The following is a 26,138-nucleotide window of genomic DNA, read 5'->3' as shown; positions in this document are numbered from 1 at the left end:
ATTAAAGAACGTACGAACTCGGCGAGCAATCCGAGTAACGAGATCATTCGCGAGTGTGCAATGCCATCGGTGAACGGTGTTTGCGTAATTCCAATGTTTCTACGACGATGTTCGTAGATGGAGAACGCTGATTTTTCAAAAAAAAAAAAAAAAGAAAAAAGAAAAAAGAAAATTAATCGCAAAAGATTTATCTTTTTCCTCCGTCGATATTTAAGAATCGAACAAAGTTGCACGATCGTGTTCCGAGTAACGAAGATAAATCCGGATTTTGATTTTCTCCGAAATCGAATCGTAGAAACGTAGAAACGTTTCTATCTTCTATCTTTGATGGATTTATTAACTAATTTTTAACGCGTTTCTCGTTTCTTCTCGCATAATAAAGTTATTAAGGAACAAGTTTGCGTTCGATGGCGAAGGCTTGTTCGAAACGTGATTTTCCTTCTATTAATTAGCGATCGATCAGGCTTTTTTCGCACGATGGGACCGATTCGAATCGCAAACAGTTTCGAAATGCCAATTGAATTTTTTTACGAAAATTCCACCTTCGTTTTTTCGCTCGTGAATTATTCGATTTTCATTCCATGAAAATGAAACGACAATGAAATGTAATTACAGCAAGTATTATTGTACGTTGTTATATCGTAGTATACCGAAATTATCGAAATCGATGGGTTTCATTCTCGCTGTCAAGAAGTAATTCAGAAATGACACGGATAAACGAACATCCTTATCCTGCAATTATCTTCGTGTTTATTCGAAAAAGAGACTTCTAATAATCCTTAATAAGCCGAGGTGTACGATAATTATCGACGATAGAGCCTGCCTATTAATTTCAAACGTAAAATTATGGCAAGCTTATTAGCATACTTTCACTCGAGTGAAGCAATCGCGGGAGGTCAGAGAGAGAGAGAGAGAGAGAGAGAGAGAGAGAGAGAGAGAGAGAGAGAGAGAATGAAGGTGTACTTGGTCTTAATCGAAGTTGCAATTGACAGTAGGAAGTGAAATTCTCTTTGATCGAGATCGAAATTACGACGATCGTCTCGCTTTTTTTGCTTTGCCTCTTCTCCATCCAGAGATACTTTTTTATCGCCTGTTTCACTTTTCGTCGTATTCGCGATTACGACGAGCGTTGCGTGCGCTCTTCGGCCATCGTATTTATATACGAAATACGAAATGGACGGATCCTTATCGGACATTAGCGTTTTCCGACGTATTACGATACGTCGATCGATATTGCGGTGCGCGAAACGAATTACGGATTACGTCGTGGTCATCGATTGATCGTAACGAATGTTTCGATCGTACGTTATATAACGAATGTGCCGGGTAGGGGAAAGTTCGAGGTGTGACACGTTTGAGTTAAGACGAGGAGCGATATAAATGAAAACTCGTTTCGTTGGCTCTGGTCGATTCATCGACGAATCGAGAGGAGCTGAAACACGGTATCGTTCCATTATCCACGCTCTCAACGACTAATCCGAAATTCCTCTTACCTCGCTAATTAACATCCCGTCTAGATACCTCTCGTGCCTAGATATATCTCGTATCGTCGAATCCGCTTAATTCGAATCGTACGATTCCAGGACGAAAGAAACAATGGTGATTTTTCGCTCGGAAAGGGAGAGGAGGGGAACATCTTGTTGATTTCTTTCCCAGATAATGGGATGATATGGGATGATAATGGATTGTTTCTGCAGAGTCGTCGTTCAACGATCGAACGTATATTCGATTCGGAATTGTTCGATCTCGAGAAGTAGAATTTGATAAAGTTTATTAATCATTCGTTAAAATTTTATTAAAAGTTTCGAACGATCTCGTAGGCGAATAATTATGCAAAACGAGCGAGGATCGTGGAGAAATATAGGAATGAAAAAAAAATGTGTCGAGATAAAATCTTTTTCTCTCTGCTCGTCGATAAAAGTGGGAAGCGCTTGTAAGCGGGATAATCGAAAATTCACAGCGACTATCGCGATATTGGATAATCAACGCGTAATTAGCGAGACAACGATGAGGAAACGTTTTTTTAAATTTTCGCCGAGTAATCGCGAATACAATGGATAATATTAACCGTAAAAGCAATCTTACGAAGATTTAAAGTGCTGAAATTTCCAATTTAATAATCGTATATAATAGAATCAGTTTCCACGAGGAGGTTCATTGCGTTTAATATCTGGATTCTTAATTCGTGGCTCGAGATCCTCGATTGTTTTTACAAGATATAGAAAATATAACGTAACAGATATAAATTTGTTCCAACGACCACGAACGAGCCAACGAATGAACGAACGAAACGAGTTGCAAAAAAAAAAAAGGCGAGCAAATTCTGCCAACGAAAAGAAAATTATTCGTTTCTTTTAAAACCAACCTAAAAAAAATAGTGAAAAAAAAAAAAAAAAAAACGTTGTACGAGTTATAACGGTTATCCCCTTCTCCGATAAAAGGTAACGAGCCAACGATAAAACCCGCACGAGTTCGCTCGTTTTTTAACACGTCCAAATCGAATAAAATTCTTTACACGATCGATACGACACTTTGCGATGTGGTAATCGTTTCGACGACGATATCGCTACGACACTACCGCCGCCATCACCGCCGCCATCACCGTGCGTTCTCGAAAACGATCAAACAAAATTGAAAATGGAAAAACGAGAGGAAAAGAAGAGGGTAAAGGCGACGAATGTCGGATCGCGTTATCTCACGTCACGGTTCGCGCGAAAGAAAGTCGTCCTCGAAATGTTCGTTTCCCTTATCGATAAAGGGAAGGAAGGCACGTGTAGCGTGAACCTGAACTCGTAACGGCGAAAGGATAGAAAGGGTATATAGAGATGTTGGCGCGGGGAATTCTGGTCGATGGCCGTGGCGTAGAACAGTTTACAACTGCATATCCGAGCCGGGGAAGTGTGTTACTACTCGAGCGTAACCGAGAGACCTCGACCAATTTAAATGCGCGATCGCCTTCTACGGATCTTCGTCGATCCGAGAAGTAACGGACGATAATACACGGATCTTTTCTTCCATCATTTTTCTTTCGCGGGAAATCGATATTCCCGCGATCGCCATTCGTCGTCCAATCGTATCTGGATATTTTTAATGTTTATTTTATCTCTCGTTCAAAGAGAGATCGATATCGAAACCACCATATCTTTCCAGCCTTCTTTTTCTTCTTTCTTCTTTTGCAAAATTCGTCGTTCTATCGCTCGAAACAATTTGTAATTTCGAATTCTTTGAATCACGATTGTATTCAAAGATCGTAGTGGACACCTTTTGGCAAATTCCCGGAGAGGAGATCGAGTTTCGGAATGATAGATGATGATTGTTGGGATCGAGAAGAACAGGTGTTTACCTGTGAAAGTGCGAGTACGCCGTGACAAGCGATATCCGATGGAAGAGAAGGTAGGTAGGTTGGTGAGCACGTAGGTAGAAGATAGATAAATGTCAATGGTGTAACGAGGAGAGACCTTATGATCGATTTCAATTATTTCGTTGTTTGTTCTTTGTATTAATCCGTTTTGAAAAATGCAATTTTTCTCCGTATTCTTGTCGATGAAATAATAAAAGATATTAACTCGACGTTGTTGAATCCTCGGCTCATCGGCATTTCCAGACGATTCAATCTGAAATGAAAATGAAAAGGAACGCGTGTAAGATTTTTTCCCAATGTCGATTACTACGTTAATCGAGTTGATGTTTGAGAAAGATTCGTCTCGATGAATAGATAAAAAAATATAAAATAACGGAATGAAAAATCATTGTTGCAAATTTGTCTCTAATATCTCGTTGAGATCGGAATAACCGGATTCGAGATTTACTCGTTAAAATAATGGATTCAAATTTCTCTGTGTAGTTTCGATTCGATCGGGATACAAAGGGAAACATAATTTCATCGTGCGATATAAATTATTAATAGGAAAAAGTTCAAAAAAAGAATACTCGAGAGAAGTTGGACGAAATGAAAGCAAAGAAAAAGAAGGAAAGATCTGGTTATTTTGATAATCCTGCGATTTTCTTTTCTCTCGACATCTCGATACGACGCGGTGGTCGTTTAAAAGGCCGATCGAGCAACCAGTTTGGAATCCTTTTGTTGGGATCGGAAGCCAAGAAACTGCATAAAGTTGTCGCACCTAATTCAGACCGGGTATCAAATTCCGGCCTGTCCGTTTTCAGCGATAGAAGTGACGTCATTATTCGCCGAATGCTATGAAATCATATTTTATGGCTGTTAAAGGATACACGGGCAACCGGTGTCGCGGGTTGCCTACTCTTTTAAATATCGCCTCGTGGATCATTTTGCGACACGTTTCTTTATCTCGCGATTTTTCCGCCACGATTCATCGACCAATCTCTCGCGCTAATATACTTACGAATCATGGCAAAGGAATGTCGTCGAAGGATATGTCGATTTAGCCATGTTGCTTTATCGGAGATAAGGTTGATGAGATTCTTTTGTCGCGGTGAAATTATCTGTATGATGTATCGCGAGAGAAATATTTCTGTCAGTGTTCAGATTCGTTCGATCAATTTCTTTTGTGTTATATTATGTTGTGTTAAAATGGAAGAGATTTCGAATTGAAACATTTTCTCGATTTTTGATAGTTCAAACAAGATTTATCGAGACGAATTGAAATTTTTCGAATTGAAAGAATTATCCGACAACAACTATCATTAATTTTAGAGTTTTCGTGTCTTGTCGTCCGTATCTCGCAAAAACGTTGGAAGAAGAATATCGCGGTGATTCGTATCTGAGGAAGCATAAAAAATGATTGGGAAGCGATAACACAAAAGCTATGAAATATATCGAATTGCGTCAGCTTTTTCGAGATTACTTAAAAATGAAATCCGAGCATCGTCCCTGCAAATAGATATGGGATGTAACCGATCGAGAAGAAAAAAGATCAATTTTCGTGTCAATTTTCGTTCTTTTCTTTTTTCTCCGTTTTTGTCGAAAATCAGATCGATATCGAACGAATCGAACGCGTGCAATGGAATGGTGCATAACGGCGAATGTATAACAAAATATTATAATAAAATATTCAAAATGCAAAAAAAAAAAAAAACAATCGAATCGAAAAGCCAACTTATGGATAATCGCCTTATCGTTCAATTTTCTTGTAAAATTTTATATTTTTTGTATCGAAACGATAAATGGATTAAAATTTGCGCGATGTTCGTTCCCTTTCTATATCAAGAAAAAACGTGTTCGATTTTATTATTATTGTCATTATTACTTTATTATTATCGTCTCGTCGCAAATTTGTCAAAACGGATGATCCTCCCCGCAATTTTCGAAACGAGAAGAGAAAGAGCGTACAATTTGCCAGAGTTGGAGCGCATTGTGCCATAATTGGGTCCATAGCGACGTTGGAATAGCCGCAATCGCGTGGAGTAGCGGGAGAAAGGGAAACGCGTAGGGAAGCGGATAAAATGAAGGGAAAAAGGGAAATCGAGTGGCACGCAGCGAGGAAAGTACGCGATACAAGATCGCTGGTTTTGTCGATTACGCTCTATACAGAAGAAAGGTAATTGCATACGCGATTACGGCATCATCCAACTCGTTCGAACTCCTTCCTAACTTGTGCCTTCGCCTTTTTTTTTTTTTTTTCTTTATATTTTCTTTTCTTGATTTTCTGATCTGACGGGAGGACAAACGATACTTGAGATAGTTTGGAAAATTATTTAAAATGATTGACAACTGGATCTTGATGGAACAGATTGCGAAATATTACGGAAATTTAATAACGTTTATACGTGTGAAATTACTGAAAATAGATACAGCGAATTCAAGATTTTCGTTTTTATAATACAAATATAAATTAATTTTACGCTAATAATCGAAAAATGAACGAAAAATCCTCTGTAATCGGTCTATTCGTTTAACGAACCATCTCCCAATTGCGTCAACGAATCCCCACTCCTACGTTTCGGACGCGAAATCCCCTTCCACGTTGATCGAAAATCTATCATTTCGAGAAAAAAGCCATGACCACGACGTCGACCCACTTTCCCAAACAGTTGGTCCGCACGCAATTAAAAAGCCGAAATCTCTCTCTCTCTCTCTCTCTCTCTCCTATTACGAAGTTAGCTTTTACGAACGAGATGGAAGGAAGTGCACGCGATCCTTTCTGTATCGGTGGAATGAAAAGGACGCGAAGGGGATCGAAAAAGAAGAAAAGTGTGGAGATCGGATCGGTCGGGTGCAATAAACGTGGCACGTAACTCGTGGCGCGACGGTCGGTCGTCGCGGGTGCGCGCAACGCCGCGCATGTCCGTGTTGCCATGATCGCCCTGGCCCACTGACCTATATTACACGCGGGTACAGGTCCCGCATATACGAGTCTCGACCCACAACCGACCGATGCTCGGCCGTGCCGTGGCGAATCCAACAGTCCGGCCTCTCGGCCCATCTCGTCTTTCTTTGCTTATTCGCGAACGATGACGGGCCTTGGATTCAAGTTTGCTACCAATCTCGAATATACGGCGGCGGCCGATCGATAATCGTAAGGAGGAAAGAAGCGAAGGGCAGCGATCGCGTATGTGGCTGGATTTGAAAAGAGGAAACACGCGACGGTGGCGTATGCGGCGGTGGTGAGCGATGATCGCGAAGAGAGGGAAGTTGGATGCGAGCGCGCGCAGTGAGTGGCGCTGCGTTCTGGAGAAGATAGGAGAGGAGAGATGGAACAACGGACAGGCAGCGCGTATTGGCAACGAGGAGACGAGTGGAGAGGAACATTGGGTCCGTGACAACTGGGTGACGGCTGCGTGGATACACGACGGTGGCAGTGATGCAAGGTGTTCTTCTACGCGATAAGTGGTGACGTCGGCAGAAACGAGCACCGGCTTCTTGCCGCGCTGCGGGTGTGCTCCTTTGCCTCTCGTCTTTCTCCCTTCTCCTCTTTTTTCACTTCCGTTTTACCTTCTCGTCCGTCTCGTTCGATCGACCCGCTCTCTTCTTCCACTAGTTTCGCGTCGTCTATCTCGCGCGCGAGTGCTTGTGATAAATCGTTTCGCGGATACGATGTGCGTTTAACGAGGAATATCGAGGAATGGAAAGTTGGTTTCTAGGTGTCGTCCACACGTCTTGTTGGAGTCTGTCGTGGGACCGTGAGGATGCTTCTCGGAGAAAAGTAAGATCGAAAGTGCACCACGCGATAATGGAAGCGTTGATACGTTGGTTATGGTTGCAGTGGATATTAGTAGATTGTAGTTCAGTTTTCGGTCGCATTCTTGCGCGCAAAAATTATTGATTACCAGCAATGGACGATTCAACGTAAATGGGTAACGTGGAAATTAGGACATTGGAAGAAGCCACGACGCGCGTTGAGACCGCGAAAATCCGTGGTGGCGTTGCCTCAAAATCGACGTTCACGCGTCCCGCTCGCGCACAACGGAAGCAATCGTTTTCCTTCTCGAGCTGATATCAAGGTCGAGTGGCTTCGATCCGTCGTGATGTTCTCCTCGGATCCCTTATCGTGGTTAGACGCAGTTCTCGTCGTCGAAATTTTATCGCTTTTTCCCTTCTCTCTTTCTTTTTCTTTTTCTTTTTCTTTTTCTTTTTCGTCTGTATTTTTTCTCCACATCGAAAATTGATTGCAATTTAACATCGAGGCCATAGTCAATTTTATAAATATATACATACATACATATATATTTTTTCCAAGTTATCGCTATTACTCTTATCTCCGAGATAAATTATCTTTTCGCTTAAAATTTTTGTATCTGAATTACGCCTGATTTTTCGCGAATGCATCTTAAATTTCGTAATATTTGAATATCGCGTTTTAATATATAACAACTCCTTTATGTATATTTTTTTCAATTATTCACAAATTTGTACCTCGATATTTAATTCGATATTTAATCCGATATTTAATCCGATATTTTGCGATACGATATAAATGTAAAAGGAAAGCGATGAAAGGAACAAAATTATAATAATAAAGATATATAAATATACGTAACAATCCGAGTATTCCGAATACATTGAAATATGTTTATATGAATGAAAATCACGCGATTCGAGAAACCGACGTCGTTCGAACTTGATAGCGTCGTTAAACGTGGAAACAGTAGCCCGATGATCGTGATTACTTGATAGTTATATACTTTGCACGTAACTAATAGCGTATATTTTCCTTACTTGGCTATAAATCATATTTTATTCAAATTAAAACGTATGGATGACAATTTTTTAATTATATCGTCATTATAATTTTATTTATACATAAATAACCGAGGAAAAAGCTGGATGAGATGAGAGTATTTCGAATAAGAAAAATAACGTATAAAGTAATTTGAATGAATAATTGATATCGAAACAAATGGGGAAAATGACTTTGTTTCTTAGTTCGTTGATATTCGTGATATTTATTCGTTTCTCGAATATACGATGCTTGCGAGACGAAAGAAACGAGAGAACGATTAGATTTTTCATTAATGTATAAAAAAAAAAGAATGGAACGTGACGCCGTTTGAACGAGCTGTTCTCGAGGCTCACTCTCGTGCACGCTTTTGCTTTCTTGCTCGTGCTTGCTGTTACTTGCCAAACGAATCACGAAGTAGAACATCTCGCGTTGGTATTAGGAAAAATTTCACCTGCGATTCTTTCTTTCGCATTCCTTTGATTTCTCACGAATCAGAATTTATACTGTACCGCTACTTTTAACAATTAATTCGAAACGAATGAAACGATGCAGAATTTCTGAAAGAATTTTATCCGTCTTTTTGTTTGCGAAAATTCTTGATTTCGTATAAATAAAATAAAATAGATAAATATTTTATCTCTGTTGTTTCGTATATTTCCTGAATCTGATATAATTTATTACATCGAAGAACAATGTTTGAAAGTTTTTTTTAATTTTTGATCGACACGAAAATCGACTTTTCGTGTTTAACCAGAATCGAAAGTGAAACGGAACTCGATGATGCATCGTATACAAATTTATGCAATGGTCTCGAAGAAATTTCAGAATTTATCGTCTTGTATCGCGATGATTATGCAATGTTGTTAGAGCACCGTGTCTAGCGGCGTTCCATTGGCGCGCCATATTATCTTCGATTCACTGTTATTTATAGTTCTGTAAAGTGGAAGATTCACGCACGGCGAGACGAGCGAACGAAATCGAATTTTTTTACGAAAGAAAAATAATAAATTCTTCTCGCGTCGTTTCTCGTCCGATTAAAGCAAAGTCGAGCGACAGGATAAATGGAAGCATCGATCGATGCCTCGTTCCTCCTCTAATTAATCTTTATTCACGGCATTTATCAATTAAACCGTTTCGAAAGAGGCTATCTCTGTCGGAATCGCGGAATTTCAATTTCGACGAATACCCGTAATCACGATTTTTCCAGCGTGTTTACAGGCTGGCTTTTATCCGGGGAATCCTCTAGCTTCGCCCCAGGAAATATCATCTAGGGATAACTAGTCGGTCACTGATTTTTCGATAGACGAAAATTGCCTCGACTCACCGAGAAAACTAACCGATAGAATAAACCGGTGAAAAGGAAGAAAGGTGCTCGGAGGAAGAGGTGGATAATGATGGCGTACAATTTTCGAGATTGTGGATGGAAAAGGAGAAGAGGGAAAAAGGCGAGACACGCGCGGTTCTTGTCCACGTGCCGTAAATTGGCGTTCGTTTTCGGTCGAAGAAAGAAGATCAGGGCCGAGGAAAGTGTGTTAGTAATATCGAGTTTTTAAACGACTCTTTTAATGCATTTTTAATCGATTTTTCGGTAAAACCGATCAAACTTGTATAGATATAAAAAGAAGATATATATAAGAAAAAAGATTATTAAGAATTTGAAATTTAAAAATACATGGAGCTATAAGTAAATGAATAATTAATAACGATTGGCGGATGGATAATGGATAATGAATGATAACGATTGACAGCCATTTTGGCAAAAATTAACGCGACACTTGTTTCATTATGCTGTTCCTATCCTGTACGAAATCAAAATCCACGATTTTCACGATTTCCACGATTTGTTCAAAAAATAATTAATCTTCCACACGATCGTGAAATTCGGACGTTCTTTTTATTCGAAGAAACGAGAAATTGTAAAAAATTCTTTCAAACGAGAATGACAAAACGATCGCCATGCTTGGTGGACGGGAATAATTTTTCGTTCGTTTATTCGAGGCTAATTCGCGGAATCTCGGTCCGTCGAAGAACGTGTAAGTACACGATCGCTCATATATAACGCTCGCAACGCGCACGTTTACACCGCATAGTAGTTTCATTGCACACGAAACGACAGACGATCCGTTAATAAAACAAGCGTGATAACGATACGAACGTCATGAAAACGCGTTATTGTCTCATTAAATACAAACACGATACGCGGGAACGTCATTTCGTGAAAAACGTGATGCAGTTACGGAATTTTTCAATCCGGATCGTACACGCATCTACGACCAAGCGTGATGTTTTGCTCGCCGTCTTATAAATCTTTGTATATTACGTATACCGTGTATACAGTTACTTCGAGTCCTCTTACATTTCGTTACATTTTCGTCTTGGCAAGCACGAAGCGATTTTCTAAAATTATCCGCTTTATGGTAATGCGATAGGTAATAAGTCTTCGATGTCGTGGAACATTTTTTCGAATCAACCGCTTTATCTTGATGCAGAGAGCGATAAGAAGAAATTGTACTCAATCCCAAAAAGGGAAAAAGGAAAAGGAAAAGGAAAAGGCTATCGTTATTGATGTATACAAATCGATTTATCGATGTGCAATAATATTTGCGTTATATACAATTACCGATCGATTTGGTTTCCCGTTCGTGAAACGCTTCGTCACCTGGACGCGGAACCAAAAGAGGAAGGAAGGAAGGTATGAATTCCTTTCAATTTCGTGCGCTGGACCGTGACGTTAAGGTCAGAAATCGGACGATTAATAGCGTGGATAAAGTTGGCCAGTTTTGAAAACAATGTATAAACGGTATCCTCTCGGTGTAGTTTCTGGCTTGGCAACTTAGTTGCAAATGTTGGCTAGCGTGGCCGAGGTGATTAGGTGACGTCGAGTGGCAAATATGTCAAGATGCCTGACGAGAGATCAACGCACGTGTCTAATTTGCTCCTTTGTAACGCGCTCGCGTCCATCCCGGCTATATTTACGAGAGAAATTACCCGAGAATTTCTCGGACCGCGCACCGTGTCAAATTGTCGCTGGCTCCGTCGTTTTCGAAAGATCGCGGATGCGGATTGGCTGCCGAAATCGAGGTTGCTCGGCTTCGCTTCATTTTCACTTACGTGTCAATTTTTCTACTCTTCTCCTCCTACTTTCACCCTAATATTAGACAAATTATTCGCTCAATGATTTTTTTCTCCTAAATTTATTTTTTTATATTCCGATTTTTATTATTCATCTCTCTCTCTCTCTCTCTGTCTCTATATATATATATATATATATATATATATATATATAAATATTGCTAAATTGTTTTTAGAAATAATACGTTTTACAGTGAAATTTTTAATAGGTCATAACGAGTTTTATCGTTTTATCAAAAAAAAAAAATTTTACAAAGAAAAAAAAAATAACATCGTGGAACAAATTAATCTACAATCTTTTCAAAAGCTCTTTTTATAACAATTAAATAACCTGTTTCCCTACAAAAGAATATTTTTAATAAAAGGAGGAAAACATATTAAAAATAGATTTTTTAGAATATAATTCTAACGTAATATTTATATTTTTTATAAAAATAGTTGATTAAAAATAAGCTCGACCACCCCCTAGAAAATACTTGACGATTTCTTGAGAGTTGGTATTCGTTAGTGTTAGTATTAAACGACAAGGTATTAAAAGGCTTAAAAGATATTAATAGATACAAAATTTAACGGCGGATTTTTTATTGATTTAGAAAGATGAGAAATTTTTCGAAAGAAAAAATTTTTATAGTAGGTAATTTAAATAATCGATAAAACTTATTTTTTAAACGAAATTCAATCTATAATCGAAAATACGTTTTTAATCGATGTTTTTATCGATTTTATCGATTTTATCGATGTCATTGAAATATTTAGAGTTAAAGAATTAATAGATTCGCTAACTCTGATTTTATGAAGGGAATTAAACTTAGTTTTAATTAACCTATTCAATTTTAACGAATAAATTAAAACGAAATTTTAATTAATTAAATTTTATCGTCAATTCGAAATCCATTTACATAATATTAAGTAGATTTCCCTACGTTAGATATAATGTAAAAACTATCTATCTTATGGACCAAACACAGCGAAGAATTCAATCTCGTTAATTCAATCGAATTCGATTCGTACAAAATTATACATTTCGTGCCTATCAAATATCCAATTGACTCGAATCGGATTCAAACGACGAACAATGCGCGCAAAATTTCAAATCTTGCGTTATGTCGATTAAAACTTGGTTCGTTCAACTTTGAATATCGAATGCATTTGTTTTTTTTTTTCTTTTCATTCTCTCTTTCTTCTTTTAATTTTCCAACGGAGAGATCTATCTAAAAGTGACGCGCGATTTTTTCCCCAAAACTTATCAAAACGATATTTTTCTCGATACTTTTCTTCGCGATTCTTCGAGAGATTTTTCGTATGACAAATAGAGACCGTTATCTCGTCCCTGAAAAGAATGGTTTCTTTAAATTGAATGGTATACACGCGTATCGTTGTATTTGTAGATAGCCGTCGTTGGATCTGAAATACCATTTGCTTGAAATATTTTATTTTTCCCGGTTTTATTCAACACGCGCGATAAATGTAAGAAATATTTGTGAAAAGGATGAGAGGAATGGATGAAAAACTATTTGTTTTTTAATATCGTTGGAAACGAAGAGATCGACTTACGATAATGTTTGCTCGAATACGAAGTGAAAACGCTATTTGCAGACGTAACGTTTCACAGATTATTATACACGTTTAAATATGTCCTTTCCATTGAATTATATTTTATTTTTATCTTATCACACCTATCTATTTCGATATCTTTTCACCGCGATCGTAAGATACATAAATTATTAAACGTTTTATTCGAAGAAATGGCGTTATTACGACAACATGCTGTCGGCACCAGGTATTTATCGTTAATTTTTCCTTCTTCTTTTTTTATTTTAAATAAAAATTGTAAAATGCTGTTTAAAGTTGCATCAAAGTTGTCTATGGGTGGAAGCGTAACATCTCGATTCGTGTTCAAAATCGATCGTTTAATTTTGCGAAAATTCGACAAAACTCGTTGTTAGTAACGATTTTCGATAAACATGTTTGCACCGAGGTACAAAAATAATTCTGAATTATTAACATTCGATTCGATTATTCGTTGAACCGTGAGAATCGAACCTTGGCGAATCGACTCCGTGATTTTGATCGATATCACTATGCATTATGAGGAAAATTTTGCTTAGGTAGATTCGCGGATTCGATCGAGCGCGTAACGCGTATCTATCGGCGTTCTATCAGCCACACGTTTGCTCGTTTTGCAACTGCTCTCTCGGTTATTATCTACTTACCATTACCTCTTTAATATCTCGATTCGGATCGTTTCGTTTCATTGAATCAAAAAAAAAACGAATCATCATCACGCATATTAAAATTTTTATAATTACTCGATCCGATTTTTTCTCCACTTTTTTTTTTTTTTTTTTTATAAAAATCTTAAACTCGACGGCACGAAATTCACGAAGAACGATTCAAGGTTATCGAAAAACGATAATTTTCTATATTTCGTTTTATTCTCTCTTTTTCTCTACGTTCGTAATAAATAAATATCGGCGGTTCTTTGGCCGAAGTAAAAAGTTCTTTTACCCAAATTATACATCGATGGAATATCTTGGAATGGGATCAAACGCAACGCGGTTTAAAAACAAATTCGAAAAAGGAAAAAAAGGAAAAAAAAAAAAAATGGAAAAAGAATCGAAGAAACGTCCCGGTGAATTATTTATCAGGCATGTACCGGGTGAGATATTGAAATAAGTGCAGCACGCGACGATGAATTGGCGTTTTATGGATGGGTTGCTCGTGTATCCTTGACCATAATTGTCCTGTGTCCCTTCGTGTATACGCATCGCGAATCCCGCCATACATTACGATGCAACGTGTCTCACGCGTCGATATAAACGAACGCGTAAAGCGTTCTACCGTTCCGTCGTTCACTTTTTTTTTTTTTTTTTTTAGGAAAGGAAGGAAGGGAAGGAGGAGGAAACGAAAAAAAAAAAAAAAAAAATTACGGGTAGAAATAATACAGCGTGGCGAGCGAAACGTTGCGAAAATTGCAACCCATTCGGCAATTACGCGATCGCAAGGAACGAAGCTTGAAAAATTTCTCATGTCCCTTAATTACGTTTTTTCTCGAGAAATTGCTTATTTTTCTAGATCTAGATAGTAGAGATTTCCGGTTACTCGTGTTTTAAACTCGTGCCGGATCTCCGTTTTATTAATATAAGTCGAAAAGTTTAAAAAGATTTACGCGTGTCTGAAAAAAATAATGAAAACTTTCGAAATGATTTCTCGTTACATACGTATATATATATATATATATATCTGATCAAATTTTCTTCTTTTTGTTACAGGCCTAGCCCGCGTGAATTACAGGACCCGCTTTGGGTCAAAATGAGTGCGATTACTGGCAGCATCAGCAAAAAAAGAAAGAAATCAGATGCCAAGCCTCAGTCGCAAATGTAAGTATCGTTATCGAATTTTAATATAATTCCGACCGATATATCGATTTATCGTAACATCGATATGAGAAATTAGTACCTAATTTGAAGTTGGCTTGCATTATCGGTGAAGATCATTCGGTGGAGGAATTTTAAAAGAAAAGAAAGGAACATGTTCCGCTATCGATATCATCGGACCACCTAATGACTCATACAGACGTATTTATACTAGTTGGTACACTAGACTAGATAGTTAGAGATAGTCGAATTACTCGGACCGTGCCAATATATTCGGCTCTGGTATAACCTCTGTTCCCAAATAACCGAACGTTTTCTCTTCTTTATTATCTATCGCATTTCCCTTCGAAAAATATTTTTCTTTCCTCTTTCGTCATCGTAAACTCTATTATCGTAAACTCTATTTCGTCATCGTTATTCGTATATCCTAAGAAATCAACGAGAATCCCAACTTACGTTCAATCAATCATAGTTAAATTCGCGTAATAATGGTTATAAACGAGCGCGTATACTTCCGTGTTTTATTGGACTCGAGTCCTTTGCATATTCATCGACCGTGTTATATGCGTAAAAAGCGGCCGTAATTATCGGACTTAAACGCGATAAGTAAAGCGAACGTTTAACATGTAGCATGGGTCCATTTTAATTTGATACCTATCTAGTTCGTCGGGAAGTTAAATCATGCGTATCCGCTGCTCGTGTCAGTGTCGAACCAGTGGTTAGTTTTCGAACCGATAACAGCTCGGCTGCTTCGCTGCTTGCTTCGATGAAAGAAGAATTGAATCATTGAAAAATTCTTTTCGTAACGTAACGATGTATTTCGATTAATCATTTTGGGGGAGCCGAGAAAAAAAAATGATAACAATTATTTTTGTTACAACGAAACGTCCAGAAAAACGAGAAATAACGAATCTGTACACGAGTCTTACACGTTTGATATTATTATTTGGAGATATTTATTTCAAATAACGATTAATTTTAGAGATAATTTTTAATAACGATTTATCTATATTTTTGGGAATCGTCATTTTTGAAATCGTGCTTCGATCAAATCATGCTTGTATATACGCTGCCGTTTCTCAAAAGATCCAGAAATCGAAATACGGTATCGAAGTTTAAAAAAGATTATATCTTTCTTAAGTTGATTAAATCGTGGGCAAGTTCTAAAAATTGAGTAAAAATAAATGATTAATATTAAGCATGGTGGAAGAGGAAAATGGTAATTGCGTTTTACGATATATAAATTAAAATGCATCCACGGAGAAAGAATCTTTTACCATTTCTGAACGATTGGAAGGTAGCTTTATTCATCAACGAACGAAGTTATTTATCCGTAAAGAAAATTAATTTTCGATATACGTGTAAATTGTTTATTTATATTTTGTTTCCGTCCGTTTTTTTCCCCCTGTTCATAGTTAGCGCAAAATTGCTTAGTAGGCAATTACGCGTTAAAATATATTGAAACGAAAACGTCGAATGAAAAGGATTGTTGCCAAGAGCAAAAAGCGAATTCCAATTAATTCAGCGACCAACTAAAAAACAACTGTTAAAAACGTTTTGAAATTTTTCATTATTCGAAAATAGATTTTTTTTTTTTTTTTTTTTTTTTCTGCATATTTAAACGTACAAGAAGAGATACTATTCTCTCGTTCACGTTTTTATATCAATTTCATTTGGAAAAAAAAAAAAATGCGCGCTTTTTATAAATGCGTGTTTCCTATTATTATATGAATAAGTCAAGGCATATTGTGTTTCACGATATAATAAAGGAAAAATATCATTTTAACGAACAAGACAGAGAATATAAATCTATATAACCACTTATCTATTCGAATCATAGCAATCGAATCGAACGAATTATTATCATTTTCACAAATTCACGATGGAAATATTATTATCGGCTTATCGGCTAATCGTATATAAAATCGGTTCGTGGTTTCACAAACGTGTAAAAATTATTCGGAATTTAAGGGTTAAACTTTTCGTGTAAAATAATATTTAATAAAACGTCAATTTAAAGACTGAAGCTAGTCGAATACACATCGTGATCGTGATTTTTTAATCAATCAATTGCTGTTTCGTATCGTTAAAACCGAATTCTACGTAATTCTACGTTTTATAATTACGAATCCGAAGAATTTGTCCACCTGCAACCTAATAAAAAACAACACGGATGGTCAACAATCGTATAAATTTTCGAATGCGTCAATGTCGAACGTGGAAATACATCGATGTATCAATTTTCCTCGAACCATTCGTTCGGATTCGACGAATCGATTACGTTCGCGTGCAAAAACGTGCAAGAATCATCCATCATCCGTGCTAGGAGCGAATAGTTTTTAATCGATTTCTTCGTCATCGTCTCGGAATTAATTTATCGATGGCCCCGAATTTGTTCGTAAAAAAAAATCTGTCGGCTTATCAAACGTTATCTGAATCAATTCTGGCGACAACCAGATCCCCCGACTGACGACTGGAATTTCGTATTATATTGCGAGTTCGCTATCTACGATTTCTGATTGCGCGTGATTACGTTTCGATTTTTCTTTAAAAAATCAAAAAAAAAAAAAAAAAAAAGAAAGAAAGAACCGATGAAGAGGAGAGAGAGAAAGAGAGAACCAGAGAGAAAGAAAGAAAGAAAGAGAGGGGGAGAATCCCTGTAGAAAACTCGAGAGATGGCGAGAATCCGATCAGGCAACTGGATTCGCATGAAAATGCGGCCTTTGGCAAAGTGAGAGTCACTGTTCGGCGACGTGACGTCAACCAAGGTCAACCGAACGTTTCAACGGGACTGAAGAGTTGATTCAGCATCTAGCAATTTTCTTTCTATGAAATTGGCCGAGCGAACGAGACTCGAGTCGAGATCCGTTCGAGGGGGAAATGATTTCCGGAATGCGATGCGATGCGATCCTCCGTGTCCTAATTTTCTTTCGCGTGTTTTTTCCCCCAAGTTGACGCGCTTCTTTTCGAATATATTTTCGAGTACATTATTCTTTGAAACATTTCTTTCTCGATCGTAGTTTGCCAGTTTATCCTCCCGAAGATTTAATCTGTAAAATTTCGCGAACTTTGCCGATGGAGTGTATAGCGAATAGAAGAGTCGTCGAGTCGATGGTTCGAATTACGGCGAATTTGGAGAGATAAGATTGATTTTTTTTTTTCTTCTTTCGATCTTTGAAAATAAAAATTGTTCGCTTTTAATATTTTATTCAAGTTGAGAAAGAATTTTACCGTACTCTTTGTAATATTTTTTTTTTTAAAGATAAAATAGGCAGTGTAAAATAGACGGAGTAGTAATCGAAGATAATACGACAAATAGAGCAGGCTTAATCGGAAGAATAAATCACCATTGGAATGACAATATATCCACTTGTGGGAAATGGCAATTAAGCGCACAGGAAGCCTCCCGTGTAGAACATAGTAATCAATGCTAGAGGCAATTTATCCGAATATTAAAATGTAAAACTTAAATTCCGGTTATTCCAATATTTTGTATCGTTTAGAATCAAACGATTAATCTCGTATTCGTATTTTTCTTCTTTTTTCTCCTCGTTATCCATGAATGTATTAAGAATAGTTAATTAAAAAAAAAAAAAAAAAAATATTTCTTAGCTAGCTTTCTAGCTATTTCTAGAAAGATAGAAAGTGATTTTGTAAAAATCTTTTATGGTGTTCAATACCGTCGAGAATTTTAAACTTCCCGTAAAACTTTGAAAACGGGTCAAAAAGTTACGTCGTATCGTTCAATTATGGAAAAAGTAGCGATTGCGATTAAAATATTTCGAAAAAATATTTTTTTCTTCTTTCTTCTTTCCATTCCTCTTTCTCGTTTTATTGTTAAATACTTGATTATTCTCCAGTGAATAAAACAGTACAAAGTTTATAGCACAAATTTTTAATTTAATTACTTTAATATCGTTTTCCATATTCGTTTATTACAAATGCGATCTCTATTCCTTTTAAATAAAAAAATTCGAACGAATATCTCTCGTGCTTGAAAAACGTGCAAGATATCACTGTCTATCTTCGTTAATCAATATTAATCGTTGATCAATCGTTTCGTTTCGTCGATTAATTAAACGGATTTTCGATTTTAACGTGGAATAATGGTTTGATACGTTCGATTAAATGAAAAAAAGAGAAGAAAAATTGGAATTTTTGAGGAAGAAAGTTACGTATATAAGAATAAGGAATAAGAAGGATCGAACGATCGAATGATCCGTTTCATTTTGATTGTTTACAGTAACAAGTGCCTTAACGAAAAAAGACGACGGAACCAGGAGAACCTGTTTATCGATGAGCTTGCCGAGCTGATTTCCGCCACGGACATGAGCTCTGGCAAGACTGACAAATGCCAGATCCTTCAGAGAACCGTCGACCAGGTAAGAAGACAGATCTCTCTCCATCGTTTCTGCCTTTCAAATGGTTGATCGATAAACTCAACGGCGCGAGTCCTTCGAGATCCGATCGAACAACGTGTCATTTTTTTACGACATCCACCGTCGTACGTAATCCAGCCTTTCCTTCGCTTTTTCTTCGAGAAAGAAAATTGCCCAATCCCTTTTCCATTATATTTTACAACGATGTAACGTGTTTAGAAATATTTCCATCCTTTCCCCGTTAAACACTTTATCTCCTTTTATTCGTTTAACATTTGATATATAAAACGTAATTCGTTCTTTTTTTTTTTTTTTTTTTTTTAATCCTTTTATTATTATCAAAATATAAAAACGAAAACGCGTAAAAAAAAAAAAAGAAAAAATAGATTAAATGGATAAATCTTGATTTGAAAATAACCTTCCTACAATTTTTCCAGACACAACACATTAACACCCAATGGTTTAACAAGCAAAATGTTACCACAACATTTGTTACATCACCGAGGATAATGTTGCAATTTGTTCCTTCCCGATCCTACCAACCTACAACGAAATCTGAAAGAAACGGAAGCGAATCATTGTTAAATCAACGAAAGAGGGTAGCGTCAAATAATAACGGAAAATAGCGTCGAATAGCAGAGAGTAGTTGATTATGCGCGTTATGAAAAAAAAAAAATAATAATAATAATAATAATGATAATTCTCATCGATGCAACTATTCCTTCGTTTTTTAACGAAACAATTTTATTTCCAATTTTTAATTTCTAATAATCGTTATAATTCGATCAATTCTCGGATGATAATAATACGATTTATTTTTGTATCCGTTGTTCCGTGGAAAAAAGGAGAAAGAAAAGAAAGGAAGGCGCACAAAGTGCGGCTTTTTTTTTTTTTATCCTTTTTTTATCCTTACAATAATGCGAGAAAACGAAGCGGAACACGGTTCCCCCGTGTTGTGTCGCAAGCGTTCGTTCGTTCGATTTGATGTAAATTACACGTCTGAATATGGCAAATTTGAAAGAACGCGAGAACATTTCGTTTCTTCTTCATTCTCTATAGAAAATTTTCTTCGTAATCGGTCTCGTCGTTCGTTTTTCTCCCTTTTATCCTCTCGTCAATCTCGTTGATTTTCCGGAAAGAGAGAGAGAGGGGGAGAGGGGGAGAGAGAGAGAGAGAGAGAGAGAGAGAGAGAGAGAGAGAGAGAGAGAGAGAGAGAGAGAGAGAGAAATTTCCGCTGAAAAGTCGGTGAGAATAATTTCACGATGAAATTGAAATTATCGTGCTACGTATTGCCAGAGTCTAGCTTCTCTCTCCGCGTTATTCTTGAACCAGTCGATCGATAAGGTATTTACTCGCGTATCATTTAAGTGAAATAAAAATTTCAACGCATGCGTCGAATTTTACATTGATTTCTTGCCTGTCTACCGTGGATAATCCTGCTTTCCTTTCGTTCAACCTCGTTTTTCATCCATTCAATTGTTCTTTTCATCGTTTCATCGAATTTCCTCTCGTTTCGCGATTATTTCTTTCGTTTCGAAGAAATTTCGAACAATCGAGAACGTATCCCCCCCCTCTTTCCATTCCCCTTTTTCGTTTCAAAAGTTAATAAAGTGATTTTTCAACGTCGATGAAAATACCTTTATATATATATATATAAAACGAAACGAGGAATTCGGAGGGATTTGACCATTGTGGGATCGATTCCAAGTGGATCGATCTAAAATGTAGCGCGATATCTAGGAGATTAGAAGTAAAATAATCAGTTTTCCGTTCTCTATATTTCACGCGACACACCATTTTATCGCGATAAGTGTTTTATCAAAACAGAACTTTGTACTACATTTTTGGATCCGTTTTCGCCCCCCCCCCCCTCCTCACCCCCCTCCCCTCCCTACGAATACAATATCGATTACTACGATATTTATTTTTGTATCACGATCGTTTATTTCGATTAATAATATTCGAAACAGCCGAAATTCAACGTCATCTTCACCGATTACACAACTAACCTTTGATACACGAAATTGTACACGAATACACGATCGGTCGTACGTGGCAGATCGTCCAGAAATGTTGACACGCTTGTTAACGCTTCGTAACCGTATGCGTCTAATACCGAACAAAGGTCGAAAGCAAACTCTGTCGGATTTGTATCGCGCTCCATCTCTCCTTTCTCCAATAAATCCTATCTCTTAACCATTTTTTAACCCAAACTTTTTATTACCGTTGCGATATAATACAATTTCCTCTTAAACTCGTTCGACCACGTTCGAGTTCGCGATCGCGTCGAGATTAAGATTAAAGCGAATTTTAATCCCAGCTTCGATCGTATGTAACATAATTTATTTCAACGATGCATTCGAACGCGTTACGTAACGATTTAATAGCCGAGAAGGAGATCGAATTCGCGTAATTGTAATTGAATTTGATAGATTGATACGGTATTACGAGAATTAATAAGTATCCTTTGAAAGATTAATACGAAGGTATCGCCTCGTATACGCCGTGAACGCAACGTGAAATTTTATTTTTTTCAATTAATCATCGTATACACGCATTATTTCGTACGACAAATCGTATCAAATTTGGAATAAATTTCACGGTGTTGATATACGTAACGATTAAGTGAAATTTAAGAGCATTGATTTTCTCGATCGATCTTGAAACGGAGAAACGAGAAAGAAGAATTACGAATTAATTGGCTAATTATATTAGTTTAATCTTTCAAATTGTATACTTCTATTGTTCGTTTCGGAATGTAACGAAGAAACAAAAGATATATATATATATATGCAATGGTATATTTAGAATCAGCAGTGATCGTAATCTTGGCTCAAAGATGATGTAACATCGAAGAGAAAGACGCACGTTTTTATCGAAATAATTATTAAGCGAATGACCAATTCGATCGTATGATATTTTACGCTTAAAAGAATTAGAGAGAATCGAATTTTGAGAATATAATTTATTTATACTTTGACGATATAATTGCGTAATGTTTTTGAAAACGTAAACAAAAATTTCGAGTCCTCGTAAATTCGCGAAATGCATTGGATAACTATTTCTTTGAAGGGAAAGGAGATTATAAAATTCGAAAATTTTTTACGCGATATTCGCCGCGCAATGTTTCGATCGCAAGCTTTCACTCGACCGCGCGCTAAAATAAAATCTGCAATTTCGAACGGCGTAGAGAAAGGCGAGAGTTTGCTCTTAGTTCGCTCGATTAAAAACAATAAAAGCTGGAGAAGCATCGAGATGACGCGACGTTTCTTCGTTTCTTAAGAGCGGAGTGACTACATTTACGAAAATAAACGGCGTCGTAAATCGCGCGAGAACTCTCGATTCTATTATTCGAAACGGAGCAACGCGGTTTCTTCCTTCTCGTCTTTTCGATCGATCGATTTAAAAAAAAAAAAAAAAAAAAAAAAAAAAAAAAAAGAAATCGCTTTGCCACGCGATCCCCCGACTTTTCAAAGATGGATCGATATCTTTTTTATCAACGATAAATCAAGAATAGACGAAGATAATTGAGGGGAAACGGGATGGAAAAAGCGTTAACTTTTCTATTTTTTTTTTCTTCTCTTTTTTATCGTATATTTTTCTTTTTCAAATTTTATTCGATTTCTTTCAGATTACGAAACGTATCCTTTTTCGCTCAATACGAGAGAAATGTTAAGTTATCCGATAAATTTTTTTATCCGCGATTCTTTCGTGCTGAAAGAATATTTTCCATATAAAAAAAATTCTTACTTGATAAAATAGAAAGCTTACAGCGATCCTTGTCGAAACGAATAATCTCTTAAATGGAATTCTTTCTTATTTCTTTTTTTTCTCTCTCCTCTTTCATCAGATCAGATATAGTACTCGCGTGATTTTTTTCTTTTCTACGTGATATCCAATATAAATCTATCCCACGAGAAATTAAAAAAAAATATTGAAGTGGAATTCAAAAAGAATTTCAAAGAAAAAGACTGACGAAGATTTTATGGATATTTTAAAGCCACTTGCTGCTCTCTTTCAAGTGGGTTCTTTACTCGTTTAAAACGTTGGCAAAAAACCATACTCCGACCGTGCTATTTCGTTAACTGTCAATAAAAACAATCCTGTTAACTATAAACTTATTATAGTCTCGTTCCGTTTCTATATCTTCCATTCGGCACAGCATCGGTAGATTAATAACCATCTATTCCGTTTCATTTTCGCGTTTTGTGCGATTAACACGTTGATTCATCGTATCGGAGGTTTCGCTTTTATAAAACCTACGAATTTCTATGCATCGAATCGTTTCGTTAGCTATCTTCTCCGTTTCGAAAACTGGTTTCAAAAGATTTACTTGTAGCGAATCGATAAGAACGCGGCAAGATACGCGCGCATCCGTTCACGCGTTTCGGCCATTTTTCCTAGACACCGTGACGAGATATTATTGAAAATGCTCGACGTCGCTGCCCCGCATCCGAAACGATTTCTTTCTCGCGTAATTCGCCGTGCGTGACTGTAAATTTCTTCGAAAAATGAATAATGGCTCGAAACAAAGAGATAAATCTTTCTTCCTTTCCTTCGGTTGATTTAGATCCGATGAAACAAATCAACGGGATTAAAGAATAAATTTTTCGTTTCGAGTACGTTAAAAGAAAAGGAGAAAGAAGAAAGGAAAAAGAAGAGGAAGAAAAAGACAGAAATGAAAAAAAAAAAGGATGGGAAAAGAACGACGGAACAAAGCGAACTCTTCTTCGAAGAAATTTAAATGTACTATTCTTTCTTCGTTCTCTCGCGAAATTTATTTCTGGAAAGAACGAAATATATCGATAAAGTAAGTTTCGTCCGGCTGAGAATATGTCTCATCGTTCGAAAAGAACACCGTTCCTCCCCGCTTAATAACATTTTACTCGCGTCGGCTTAACGAACCATTTCTCTCCGAAATCGCGTGGATCGATTCCACTCCTCGACAATGGAGCACCGATATATAACGTGCACCAGATATAGAAAATGAAGCTACCATCCAATGCACTTTCGTCATTCTCGCGTCACGTGTGATGTTATATGGATTCCCAAAAGGGATTGTAATTAAATGTAACCACAGTCACTTGTCTTTGACATAAGACTCGTGTGATTAATTATTTCTTCTATGCATATATTTTTATCTCATATAAAATATATATATACAAAGATATAAAAATATACATATACAAAGAGAATCAGCTAATTTCATTATCTCGAATATCTCGTTTATTTTTGATAATATTAAAAAATGTTTCAAATAAAAGTTGAACGATTTCGAAAAAGGGACATTCTGATATTAGTAATTTTTTCGTAAGTGATAAGTTTCGTAAAGAACTTATGAGAATCAACGTTGTTTTTCCAAATGGAATCATATATTTTTTAATGCACCAATAAATGCAATTTGGTAATCTCTGTAAAAAAGTATTAAGCTATTTATAACGATAAATCATTAGTTTAGAAGATATTTGATTGAATTTAATTATTTTTTAAACTATAAATTTTTTGCTATATATGGTTTAGTACTTTTTTATAGAGAATGCCAAGCTGCATCTATTGATACAATAAAAAATATATAATCCCATTTAAAAAAACAACTTTGATTTTCATAACTCCTCTACGCATCCATTTACGATGAAACTAATAATATCAGAATGTGTCTCTTTCGAAACTATTTGACTTTTATCTAAAGTATTTTTTAATATTGTAAAAAATTAATGAGATATTAAAGATAATAGAATTAGATAGGCCATCCCATTCCTCGATCCTTTAGAATTAAGCAAACTGTTAAAAAATGATTAATTCCTGAAAATATGACTAATTTAAAAGGTAAGTATAAGGTAAGTATGTTAAATTCCAGAAAAATTATATGTCGCATCTTCTAAAATTATGTTATCCAGATAAAAAAATCGAAAAATTGGCAAAAATTTCTGCCTTGGAATTCCAGAAAAAACTAATGCTACCTCCTATTAAATATATTCTCTTAATACAAAGTTAAAAAATTCGACTAAAAATTTTTGTTGCTCGAAAACTGAATTTTGTATTAGGAGAACATAAGTTGGGAGGAGATCGATCGAGAAATTTTTCTAGAAATTTTGACAATTCTTAGAAATGACGTCAAATTCTTAGAATTTCCGAAATTCTTGGAAATGACGTCAAATTCCTAGAATTTTCGAAATTTTTGATTAATCGAAATTTTTGACCAATTTTATGATTTTGTATTCGGAGAACATAAATCGATAGGAGGTTGCTCGAGAAATTTTTCCAGGAATTTTTTGGCAGTTCTTGGAAATTACGTCAAATTCTTAGAATTTTCGAAATTCTTGGAAATGACATCAAATTCCTAGAATTTTCAAAATTTTTGATTGATCAAAATTTTTGGCCAATTTTGCGATTTTGTATTAGGAGAACATAAGTTGATAGGAGGTCGTTCGAAAAATTTTTTCAAGAATTTTGGTAATTCTTAGAAATGACGTCAAATTCTTAGAATTTCTGAAATTTTTGAAAGTAATGTCAAATTTTTAGAATTATAGATTGCACGAATGAAATTTTTGTCTAATTTTTTTTTGAATTTAATATACTTATCTTATACTTACCTTTTTCGATAAGCTATCATATTTCAAGAATTTTTTTTAAACATTTTATTTAATTCTAGGAAATTAATAAATATACTTATCTTTTTTACTTACCTTATACTTATCTTTTTAAGCTAAACTAAATTTAATAAGTTAATTTAACTTTTAGAAACTTTTTTTATCATTTTTAAATATTTTTCTTAATTTAAAGGATTGAGGAATATATTTATCTATAATTATTTATTATTACTAATTTATATGTATATACATTATTTATTATTACTATTTTATACATAACATTTACTTTTTACTTAATAAGTTATTATATTTTTAAGAATGTAATTTTTTATATTAAATTCAGTAATTTATACATTTAATATTTGTTTTTTTACTTTCTTACATATTTATTTATTTAGGTTATATATTATCTAGAAATTAAACATTTTCTGATCAATATATATATATATATATATGTATCTAAAATATGTATAAAATATGCGTAAAATATATAAAAATATAAAATATATGTGTTACATAAAA

General features: G+C 35.8%; 1 protein-coding gene across 16 annotated transcripts in view; it reads left to right on the top strand.

The window, feature by feature from the left end:
- LOC122713134 (nuclear receptor coactivator 3-like) overlaps nucleotides 1-26,138 on the top strand; it is a 92,667-nt gene that overhangs the window by 40,551 nt on the left and 25,978 nt on the right. For 11 of the 16 annotated variants that reach the window (XM_043933317.1, XM_043933316.1, XM_043933312.1 and 8 more), the window contains 3 exons: nucleotides 14,543-14,650; nucleotides 18,891-19,029; nucleotides 19,464-19,625. In XM_043933317.1, the coding sequence (XP_043789252.1) occupies nucleotides 14,543-14,650; nucleotides 18,891-19,029; nucleotides 19,464-19,625 (409 nt within the window). Of the gene's footprint in view, nucleotides 1-6,403; nucleotides 7,122-14,542; nucleotides 14,651-18,890; nucleotides 19,030-19,463; nucleotides 19,626-26,138 lie in introns of those variants that run through there. The other 5 variants (XM_043933324.1, XM_043933320.1, XM_043933323.1 and 2 more) reach the window with 2 other exon arrangements.

The sequence above is a fragment of the Apis laboriosa genome, unplaced genomic scaffold, assembly GCF_014066325.1.
Source record: "Apis laboriosa isolate Shangri-la unplaced genomic scaffold, ASM1406632v1 scaffold22_cov146, whole genome shotgun sequence".
Lineage (NCBI taxonomy): Eukaryota > Metazoa > Arthropoda > Insecta > Hymenoptera > Apidae > Apis > Apis laboriosa.
The sequence above is the reverse complement of the archived record's forward strand: the minus strand, read 5'-3'. Positions and strand labels throughout refer to the sequence as shown.